Source organism: Microcaecilia unicolor, chromosome 1 (assembly GCF_901765095.1).
Source record: "Microcaecilia unicolor chromosome 1, aMicUni1.1, whole genome shotgun sequence".
Classification (NCBI taxonomy): Eukaryota; Metazoa; Chordata; class Amphibia; order Gymnophiona; family Siphonopidae; genus Microcaecilia; species Microcaecilia unicolor.
In genome coordinates this window covers 664,910,690-664,922,991 of record NC_044031.1, presented here as the reverse complement: position 1 = coordinate 664,922,991, position 12,302 = coordinate 664,910,690, and the positions used below count along the sequence as shown (strand labels likewise).

The window sequence follows — 12,302 nt, the reverse complement described above, 5'->3', positions numbered from 1 at the left end:
AATCTGATTAATTTCTTTGACTGTGTGACCATAGAGTTGGATGAGGGAGATGTGGTGTATTTAGATTTTAGCAAAGTCTTTGACATGTTTCTGCATAGATGACAAATTAATGAATACCCTTGGTATGGGCGCTAAACTGACTGGCTGGGTTAAGAACTGGTTGAGTGGAAGGCGACAGAGGGTAGTGGTAAATGGAGCTCACTCTGAGGAAAAGGATGGTACCAATGGCATGCTGCAAAGTTTGGTTCTTAGGTTGATTATTTTTAACATTTTTGTAAGCAAGATTGCTGAAGGGCTGTCTGGTAGGGGTTGCCTCCTTGTGGTTAATACCAAAATCTGCAATAGGGTAGACACCCCTCATGGTATGGATAACATGAGGAAGGACCTAGCAAAGCATGTCAGATGGTCAAGATTTAATCCAAAAAAATGCAGGGTCATGCATTTGGGCTGCAAAACCCAGAGGTTTTCATTGTTCAGCTTTTTAAAGGGTTTTTGCATGATCAAACTTCTTTGCATCTTCAATTAATTTGATAGCAATATTTTGCATCAATTGTAAACATTGAATTTCTCATGAGCAGAGTCCCTTAAACAGAGCGTTACAGTAATCAAGGTGCATGATTAGAGACATGAATTTGAAGTGCCTTGATTTCCAGCAAATTGCAAACTGAACAATTTTGTCGTAATTTAAAAAATAACCTGGCAACCACTCCCAGTATTTTCAGATTCTCACTGTTGGGAATTTGAACATATGCAAGACAAATAGACATGAAGAACCTTGAACTGATTAAATTATACATTTCATTTTGGGGAAGGGATTTGTGATTTGTTATTAGTCTGTTACTAAATGTTTATCTCCTGGATTTTTACAAAGAAATGCATATATGTTTTATGACATTGTTTGGCACCAGGAATCTCTCATCATCATCATCTTGATATATCCAAAGTACAAACATGGCTGAACTGCAACATCAAGGGTGGTTGAGCAGATTGTGTAAAAGACCTTGTGCAATATGATTTGTTCACTGGATAGGTAAAAAGACAATAACCCTATATTTAATTTAGTTCATTTAACATCTTCACCGCTTTGTTGTTATTTTGAAAGGTGGCCATAGAAATCTGTTAATAAACAAAACTAAACTATGCTTTTTCTCATAATTGGCTATTTCAGTCAGATACTGAATTCATCAGGCAGACAGTTCTTGGACAACATCTGCCCTGTTCCATCCAAAACCCTGGAAATTGGGTCAGTTAAAGCCCCTCTTGCTGACTCCTGTTTGCCAAATTATATCAGTGGAAAACTGCAATAAGTTATTATTGAAGTGTCCTTGGATCACAATGAGTAGTGATGATTAGATTTTATTGTAATAAGATGTGCAGTTTGTAGTTGGATAGGGGAATAAGATATGATCTTTGTGTTTATTTTGTATTATTGTTCATGTTGTATTTCATTAAACTACTTAAATGAAATACTAATAAAAAGAAAGATAAAGAAAAAAGAAAAATAACCAGCTGTCAAAATTCCACAGGTTGTCTAGTAAAGTCTAAAGAAAACATCACAGTGATAGCAGCAAAATAAGGGTCCACGGCATTCCTATTCTGGTAAAACCAATATAGTTCATCTTCAAATAATAAAAGACTGAACATTTCTGGAGCACTGTGGAGCTTCTGATGAGAGCAGTCACTTAGAAACTTCCCTCCCTGTATTTTTCTGCTAGAAAAACGTTATAAGTATACTTAAAATAGAATCTTTTCATTTTCAAATTACCGGTTCTTCATTTAGTGAGTGCAATGTCTCTTTCTAAATCAACAACAATAAAACGGTCTCTTTAAATATGCTGCAGTCGGGATCCAAGAGATCGAAAACTAACCCACCGATGGCAGAAAAAGCCGATTGAATGAAACTTCCAATTTCTACTACGGAAATACTGATGGAAGAGATTCGTGTGCTAAAAGAATTAACAACCAAACATTATCAAACCACTTTTGATTTGAAAACCAAGTTACAAGCTTTAACTTCTTCCCTTTTGACTTTTCAGCTTAGAATTGAAACTCTGGAGACACGTGCTGATCAATCTGTGTTCAATATGGCACAGATTCAAGACAAAACAGATCTCTGCATCTGTAAACTGGAGATGGAGCTTGAAGACCTTTCAAATAGAAATCGTAGGTATAACATAAGAATCATCAGCTTAAAAGAAGGAGCAGAAGGATCAGACATGGTCAAATTTCTAAGTACCTGGCTTCCTCAAGTTCTTCATTTATCGTCGGACCCTCAGCTGCAATTTGAGAGGGCGCATAGATCCCCATCGCAACTCAAACAAGGAGCCCAACACCCACATCCTATAATGGCAAAGTTGTTACGCTTTTCTCAGGCACTACAAATCTTAACCGCTGCTAGAAATTCTAGTAATCTCAAATTTGATGGACAGCATTTTTTGATTGTTGTGGATCTGGCTAAAACTACAGCCAGGAAAAGGAAGGCCTTTCTGGAAATGAGAGCCCGTCTCAAATCCTTAGGCGCCAGATACGGCCTTTAGTATCCTGCCCGCATGACTGTGACCCTGCATAACTCCACAAAATATTTTGATTCTCCAGAGCAGCTTCAAAACTTCTTAGATCAACTCCAATCTACTGGAATGGACACGTAATCATTTTCGTTTTCTATGTATAGTGATCTATCAGGCTTATAGCATGTATACTGTTATCTATTAAAATTAACCCTTTTTGGTATATGGCTGTTATAACATGATCTAATCTGATTAATATTGTAGTATTTTTCTTTCTGTATTCTCAGAAGTTTTCCTATGCTTAATATTTTTTCTTCACATGCTCTGCTGAAATTGGAATGCGGTTCCACTAAATTACTAACGTATAGTATTATAACTTGTTGTCTGGCTTTGATATAATTAAACTGTATAACGCCATGTTTTTTTTTTTTTTATGTACGTTTCAGACATCAAGGGTTTTCTTAAAGTGTAATGCAAACCTAACTGTTCCTGTTTACAAATATTTAATTTACTTCATGTCTTTTCCTTAAAACATAATTATTATTACGATGATTGTAAAATATTGTTTTAATATTTTGATATATGAACAGGTAATCTTCATATTTTCCTTCTTGTTATTGTTTATACAGGGACTTCTCTAAGTGTACTCTCATCCTTACTCTCAGTCTTTCATCTACACTTCATCTTCTTGGCTGAACTAATTGCACAGTTAGCTATGCCATTCTTTCTTTCTCTTACTGTGGTGTGCATATTATATTGTATTTATATCCCTAACCCCCTTCAATTTAGTGGACTCACAATTCCCGTTTCATATTTCTCTTTCAAATATAATGTCACAAAAATTCACTGATCCACCTATTAACATAGTGTCATGGAACTTAAATGGCTTAAGGCACCCTATTAAAAGGAAAAAGGTTCTTATATATCTTAAAAAATTAAACCCACAGATTATTTTTTTTTACAAAAGACTCACTATCCAAATACTGTGCAATTCATAAAACAGTGTAATTGGGTCTCTTCCTCAGTAGATTCCCGTGCTCAAGGCAGGAAAAGAGGCGTTTCCATCCTATTTAGTAAAAACTGCAACTCAGCTATACTAGACCAGCATATAGATCCTGATGGTAGATGGATAATTGTTAAGGTTGCTATCAATAATAATGTAATATTGCTAGTCAATTTATATGCTCCTAATGTTGACTCCCCAGATTTTTTTCTAGCGTATTTCAAATCATACAGTCTCAGGACCCTATACCCATTATTCTTGCTGGAGATTTTAATATGCCCTTAGACAATCATCTTGACAGATACTCATTGTTGAAGCTGACACCTTCCAAGTCTACTATCACCCTGCATTCGTATATAGATCAATTGCATCTTGTTGACCCTTGGAGGTTATGTAACCCTACTTCTAAGGAGTTCACCTTTTTTTCTGCTCCACACAAAAGTTTTTCTAGGATAGACTATTTTTTAATCTCCAACTCACTAGCTGAGTCAATTATCTCCTCCTCTATCTCACCCATAGTTGTTTCTGCTCACGCGCCAGTATGTTTGTCACTAAACTGGACATCCAACTCTCGTATTAAGTCACCTTTATGGAGATTACCTTTAAGTCTTCTGCATGAAGAAGAAGCCCTTATAAAAATTAAATCCTTAATTAAACAATTCTTTCAACTCATCACTCCCACTTCAATAGACTCTATAAAGATCTGGGAAGCCTTCAAAGCCTCTCTTAGAGGTGAATTTATCTCTTTGGCATCTCACAAGGCAAAGATGGAAAAAAAAAACAGATTTCAGAATTGGAAACACAAATTAAATCTTTAGAAGATGATTATATAAAGTCAGGATATACTCCTCTGCTCAACTCCCTCTACAAATTAAAATATAAACTAAATAAGCTACTTAGCCTTAAGGCAGGTCAAGAGATCTTTGATATGCATTCTAAATATTATGCTGAAAAAGACAAAAGCAGCACATATTGGCAAACTATCTAAAATGAAAAAGGCTTAAAACTCAAATTACTGCTATTAAATTGTCTAAGCATACAGTTAGCTCGTCGAGAGAGGATATCTCTAAAGCTTTCCTGGACTTTTATTCAAACCTATATAAATCTGAGTCTATAAACACTCATGGTAATATAAACAAATTTCTTTCCTCAATTAAAAGTCCAAAATGGTCAGAAAAGGATATAGAATTTCTTTACAAAAAAAAAACAAATTTCAGAGAAAGAATTGTACCAAGCAATCAAAGACTCCCCCCCCCCCCCACCCCAAAGAAAACACCAGGACCAGATGGAATCCCAACAGAGTTTTATAAACTTTTCAAAATCAATCAAGTGCATATTCTTCTCTCACTATTTAACTTGTTAACTCCAGAAAATGTATCCCGCAGTTTATTTTCAGAAGCGGTTATTACTGTAATCCCAAAACCTAATAAAGACCCTATGTTAGTCTCAAATTATCGCCCTATTTCCTTGCTAAATATTGACTACAACATTTATGCTAAAGTATTAGCTAATAGAATCAAACAATTCATCTCAAAAATAATTCACCCCAGCCAAGTTGGTTTTATGCCAAACAGGATTATCAGTGATAACTCACGCTTGTTTCTTCACATTTCTCATTTAGCAAATACCTTAAAAGAACCTTTAGTGGCCTTATCCTTGGACACAGAGAAAGCGTTTGATAGAGTGGAATGGAATTATTTGCTTATTACTTTAGCCTGGTTTGGCTGTCCTCTAGAATTTCAGAATAAAATTAAAACTTTATATACTAATCCTATATCTAGAATTATCGTAAATAACTCATTGTCTAATACCATTTCACTTAAACGTGGTACTAGGCAGGGTTACTACTACTACTACTACTATTTAGCATTTCTATAGCGCTACAAGGCATACGCAGCGCTGCACAAACATAGAAGAAAGACAGTCCCTGCTCAAAGAGCTTACAAGGGTTGTCCCCTCTCGCCTTATCTCTTTAATATAGCACTAGAACCTCTCCTAATAGCAATAAGGGATTGTAACTCTATTAAAGGCATTTCATATAAAGGACTTGAGCTCAAGTGTTCAGCAAATGATGTCTTATTATACCTCTCTGACCCATAGGAAATCAATTCCGGAACTGTTTAATCATTAATACTTTTTCATGTTTTTCAGGTTACAAAATAAATCAACAAAAAACAGAACTCCTCCCACTAAACTCTTATGACTCTGGGCAAGTCACTTAACCCTCCATTGCCCCTGGTACAAATAAGTACCTGAATATACAGCGGGCTCATTTTCAAAGCACTTAGCCTCCCAAAGTTCCATAGAAACCTATGGAACTTAGCCTCCCAAAGTGCTTTGAAAATATGCATATATGTAAATCGTTTTGAATGTAAACATAGTAAACATAGTAGATGACGGCAGAAAAAGACCTGCACGGTCCATCCAGTCTGCCCAAGAAGATAAATTCATATGTGCTACTTTTTTATTTGTACTGTCCTCTTCAGTGCACAGACCGTATAAGTCTGGCCAGCCCTATCCCCGCCTCCCAACCACCAGCTCTGGCACAGACCCTATAAGCCTGCCCAGCACTATCCCCGCCTCCCAACTGCCAGTCCCGCCTCCCACCACCAGCTCTGGCACAGACTGTATAAGTCTGCCCAGCACTATCCCTGCCTCCCACCACCGGCTCTGGAATGTAGTTGCAAAAAAACCCACAGAAAGGCAGTATATCAAGTCCCATTTCCCTTTCCCTTATGCTTATTCTGATATTGCAAACTCTCATGGTCTGGTCTGAGCTAACCCAAAACTTAAGTATTTAGGAATAGACTTTTATCCCTCTCTCAATGATACAATTCAATTTAACGCTGAATCAATTTAAAATTTTCTCAAGTTGCTATTTCACTCCTGGCATCCGTTCTCACTAACCTGGTGGGGTCGTTTGGAAACCATCAAAATGATGTTTTCTCCTAAAATTAACTACATACTGAGTATGCTCCCCATAATCTTCCCGTCTCCTTTTTATTCTCAATTAGACAAATTATTGAACGCTTTTTTGTAGAAAAATAAATCTCCCAGAATTGCTATTAAGAAGCTCAAAGGAACTAAAGACTCTGGAGGCTTGCTTTTCCCAGACTTTCTTAACTATCATAAATCCTTTATCTCACATCAAGGTTGTAACTGGTTCTTTCAGAAAACTGATTATAAACCAACCTGGTTATTATTTGAAGAAATTATGGTACATCCATTTTCTCTTTCATTGTTATTGTCCTCTTCTTCTTTACCTTCTCAGATGACTGATCCTGTATTTTTTTGCTACTGTTAAATCACTCCTTGAATTTGATAAGCTACTTACTGTGCCTTTTTCAACATCTCTCCATATATCATTATGGTATAATCTACTTGTTAGAATCAACAAACTTCCTTTCTTCTGGAAAGAATGGATTGATAAGGGACTATGGACTCTCTCAGATATAATTCTCGAAGATAAGTCTCTTCGATCCTTTGCTGAGCTGATTGAAACATTTGCTTTGCCTACTACTGCATACTTCATATGGCTACAGTTGACTCACTGTATTACTGCTTCCCTTGGATTTAAACAACTGTCCTCTCGACAACCCTCTCTGTTCGACACTGCTCAATCTCTACTTATAGAAAGTCATGCCGCATCAAAAATCTACAAAATGTTTGCTAAGTCAACCTTCAACTATAATGTAGTGCTACAGGAAATCTGGCAAACAGATACTGGACAATCTCTCGATACAACTCAATGGACACATTTTTGGTTGAAGGTCATGAAACATCTGTCTTCGGCTTCAGTTCTTCAATCTATGTTCTTTTTATATCACAGGATTAACTGGACGCCTCGCAAATTAGCAAGAGCTCACCTTCTTCCCTCCGACAAGTGTTGGCACTGCTCTCAAAAAACAGGAACTTTACTACACATGTTATTTGAATGTGAACTCATAAATAACTTTTGGCAATCGATCTGGCTCACAATTCAGAAAATCCTAACACTAGACTGTGTGATATCTTCTTCGATAATAATCTAAAAGTCGTGCGCTAGCAGATTAATCTCACAACTTCTCAATCAAAATTGCTGGATATATTACTTACACTAGCTCAAAAGCACATTCTACTCAACTGGAAATCAGCGCATTTGCTTAATTTACACTTTTGGTGGACTTCTGTCTTACAGTACCAAAAATTGGAATTCTCTTTGGCTGAGAAGCAGTATGCAATTCTTTCTAAAAGGACAATTTGGGAGCCATTGGAACAATACTTACAATCTCTTTAAATGACTGCACGGTCCACTTTACTTTCAAGAAGTTTTAATTTCATTGAATATCTTTTCTTTATATGTTTATGCACACTGTATCAATACTCCTTCCCCTTTTTTCACCTATGTTAATTTTCTGTATCCCCTTCTTTGTTCTTTAAAAAAAATTTAATAAACTATTTTGAAAAAAAAAAAAGACTGAACATTTCTGTAAGCAGGAGTTTTTATTCTTGTGGCCCTAAACCTGGATACTATTTAGTATATGCTACTTCTATAGAACTGTTCTTTATTTTACCTATTTTTTTGCTGATGTATTTTTGATGTTTATGTTTAATGACAATATGATTGCCCATTGCATACTATGAAATGTTTTTAAAAGAATTTGTGTTTTATAAAGCTGTAAAAATATAAAGACGTTGAATATTTTTGCATAAGATAATACATTGGCAGAGCTGCAGTGTTAACATTAGCAAGGGGTTTCCACAGCCTTTATGGCCCATGATCAGAGGTGTTTAAATATTAAATGCATTTTCTTTTGAAGATTCTCCTGGGAACTGCTGAGCTTTAATTATTGGTGCTGTTTTATTGTTAGTTATGGCAGCTCTGTTCCCCTTCAGTCAGCCAATCCATATTGTTTACTTAGTCTCTTGATTTATGTCCCTTCTCTGACTAACCACTCTTTCCTTTCCCCTACAGCCATTCAAAAACTCTCCAGAGGTACGACTGTATGCCACAATAATTCGCAAAGGCAGCCACATCCCTCGTCCAAGCGGATTTATGTATGCGGCCATGGAGGTAAATTTCTCAGGGGATTGACAGGAGTACTGGGTGCCCATTTGTTCATCTTATTTCATGGGTGATGAATGACTTTTGGCATTATATAGTACAAGGATAGGATGATGACTGCCTAGATTAGTACACAAGTAAATTCCATGACTGTACTCAGTGCCAAGCCACCAGATATTTCTACAGCTCTATTAAAAACAAAAGCTTTTAAATGCAGCAGCCCACAGTTTTTCCATAGTCTCTCTGTCTTCTCGGACCATAAGATGCAATTCTTCACTGTCATCCCATAGATCAAAAAACAAATGGACACCAAAAGGACTGTATGATACAACAGCTTTATTAGGGATCCTCAACAGTCCAAGATAAGGTAATGGTAATAAGAAAATTAAAAGGAGTTTTCCCTGTAAGTCCCAGATCATTTGTTCAAGTCTTGAGACATGAAACTATTCCTCTGCATTTCTCCTTTTTCTTATGGGTCCCAGACTGGGCTGCTCAGATTCCTTCTGTTTCTGCAAGAGAGTTGTAAAGAAAATAAAATATCACCTCCCAACTCTCTGAACAAACAGGCATTATATAACCTAGGTGTGAGCATTTATGTGCCCCTTATGTGCGTAAACATCTAGAATACTAACACTTAATGCACATAAGTATACATTAAGGCATGAAAATGCCAGCAGGGTGCCTAAGTGCTACTCTATAACAGTGTGCCTAACTTACAGAGCTTTCAAAGGTAAAAGGGCATACACATGGGCAGAACATGGGTAAGGCTCCCAGGAATGTGCATAACTTCAAGAATACTGTAAGTTACATGCATTCCTGCGGCATTCACATGCTCACTGTTTGGTGTAACTGCAGGTTCATAAATATTAGGTGTGTCAATACCGGGTTATGCTTGTTTTCTAGAACAGAATCTGGTCACCCAGATTCCATTATAGAATACCAGCATAACTCAGTATTGCCCTGTCCTCGGGGCACTTAACTTAAATGGAGGTGCCCATTTATAGAATTGCCCCTATCAATGATTCCCGCTCAGAAATATTTTATATATATGAAAGAAAACTCTTCCAGCTCATCTCCAAAACAGTAAAAAGGAAAAATTCAAAGACAGCAAGAATCTCAAAAGACTTCTGGACTAGATGTTTAGGATGCAGCAAGGTCACTGTTCCCTGTCACCTCAACTCTAGGCATCTCAGAAGTACAGATAGGATAAACCTTGATAGTTCCATTTACCTCACTGAGGAAAACCATGTCTGGCTGCGCCTATAGGCTCCTCTGAGACTCTTTCGTGTTTACTCTTGCCCAACCCTTCTACTTCAGTGGTAGCCTGCTTGGGGATAACAGCACTCCTTGCTTTGTATGACTTAAAAATGCATCAGGAAGGTTGCTTCCCAGGCTATGCCTGAGTCTCTAGAGCTCCTTCAGCCTCTATTCTCTCAACAGACTCCTCTGAAGGTCACTGGAAGATGCCTCACCCGTGGGTGCAGGGTTATTTGTTCTTCCCTGCAAAAGTAATAGAGAAGTCACTTCCTGATCAATGAATGGCAGGCAGGCCCAACCTCCATGATGGCATTAAAGGCAGGTCAGATTAGGAGCAGGGACTCCAGACTTTTCTGCTAATTGGACATAGTGGGCATGTTGAAGTGTTTTTGCTACTTTCTCCAAGTACAAACAGGATAGCAAGTCCTCACAACATGAGTGATATCATCGACAGAGCTCATTTGGGAAAGCTTTTGAAGCGAAACAGAGGAGTAGTGAGACCAGCAGGAAACCTTCAGGAACAACAGGATGACTGGGTAATAGAAGAAAAACCTTTAATTAAGTACATAAGTACATAAGTATTGCCATACTGGGAAAGACCAAAGGTCCATCGAGCCCAGCATCCTGTTTCTAACAGTGGCCAATCCAGGTTACAAACATCCGGCAAGATCCCAAAAATGTACAAAACATTTCATACTGCATATCCCAGAAATAGTGGATTTTCCCCAAGTCCATTTAATAACAGTCTATGGACTGTTCCTTTAGGAAGTCACCCAAACCTTTTTTAAACTCCGCTAAGCTAACCGCCTTTACCACATTCTCTGGCAACGAATTCCAGAGTTTAATTACACGTTGAGTGAAGAAAGATTTTCTCTGATTCGTTTTAAATTTACTACATTGTAGCATCATCGCATGCCCCCCAGTCCTAGTATTTTTGGAAAGCACAAACAGATGCTTCACATCTACCCATTCAACTCCACTCATTATTTTATAGACCTCTATCACATCTCCCCTCAGCCACCGTTTTTCCAAGCTGAAGAGCCCTAGCCGCTTTAGCTTTTCCTAATAGGGAAGTTGTCCCATCCCCCTTATCATTTTCGTCGCCCTTCTCTGCACCTTTTCTAATTCCACTATATCTTTTTTGAGACGCGGCAACCAGAATTGAACACAATATTCGAGGTGCGGTCGCACCATGGAGTGATACAAAGGCATTATAACATCCTCATTTTTGTTTTCCATTTCTTTCCTAATAATACCTAACATTCTATTTGTTTTCTTAGCCGCAGCAGCACACTGAGCAGAAGGTTTCAGCGTATCATCAATGAAGACACCTAGATCCCTTTCTTGGTCCGTGACTCCTAACGTGGAACCTTGTATGAAATAATTTGGGTTCCTTTTTCCCACATGCATCACTTTGCACTTGCTCACATTAAACGTCATCTGCCATTTAGACGCTCAGTCTCGTAAGGTCCGCTTGTAATTTATCACAATCCTCCCGCGATTTAACGACTTTGAATAACTTTGTATCAACAGCAAATTTAATTACCTCACTAGTTACTCCCATCTCTAGGTCATTTATAAATATGTTAAAAAGAAGCGGTCCCAGCACAGAGCCCTGGGGAACCTCACTAACTACCCTTCTCCATTGAGAATACTTACCATTTAACCCTACTCTCTGTTTTCTATTTTTTTTTACCAGTTTTTAATCTACAATAGAGCACTACCTCCTATCCCATGACTCGTCAATTTCCTCTGGAGTCTTTCATGAGGTACTTTGTCAAACACCTTCTGAAAATCCAGATACACTATGAAGCTCATTTTCAAAGCACTTAGCCTCCCAAAGTTCCATAGAAACCTATGGAACTTAGCCTCCCAAAGTGCTTTGAAAATATGCCTCAATATCAACCAGCTCCCCTTTATCCACATATTTGTTCACCCCTTCAAAGAAATGTAGTAGATTGGTGAGGCAAGATTTCCCTTCACTAAATCCATGTTGACTTTGTCTCATTAATCCATGCTTTTGAATATGCTCTGTCATTTTGTTCGTAATAATAGTCTCTACCATTTTTCCCGGCACCGATGTCAGGCTCACTGGTCTATAATTTCCCAGATCTCCTCTGGAACCTTTTTAAAAAATCGGCATTACATTGGCCACCCTCCAATCTTCCGGTACCACACTCGATTTTAAGGATAAATTACAAATTTCTAACAATAGCTCTGCAAGCTCATTTTTCAGTTCTATCAGTACTCTGGGATGACTACCATCCAGTCCAGGAGATTTGCTACTCTTCAGTTTGTAGAACTGCCCCATTACATCCTCCAGGTTTACAGAGAATTCATTAAGTTTTTCTGACTCATCAGCTTCGAATACCATTGCCAGCACCGGTATACCACCCAAATCTTCCTCGGTGAAGAATGAAGCAAATAATTCATTTAATATGGCTTTGTCATCCCTGATCGCCCCTTTTACTCCTTGGTCATCTAGCGGTCC

General features: G+C 37.7%; 1 protein-coding gene across 1 annotated transcript in view; it reads left to right on the top strand.

The window, feature by feature from the left end:
• Positions 1 to 12,302, top strand: part of CCDC33 (coiled-coil domain containing 33) — a 642,117-nt gene that overhangs the window by 265,793 nt on the left and 364,022 nt on the right. The window contains exon 7 of the mRNA XM_030187021.1: positions 8,465 to 8,563. Within this exon, the coding sequence (XP_030042881.1) occupies positions 8,465 to 8,563 (99 nt within the window). The remainder of the gene's footprint in view (positions 1 to 8,464; positions 8,564 to 12,302) is intronic.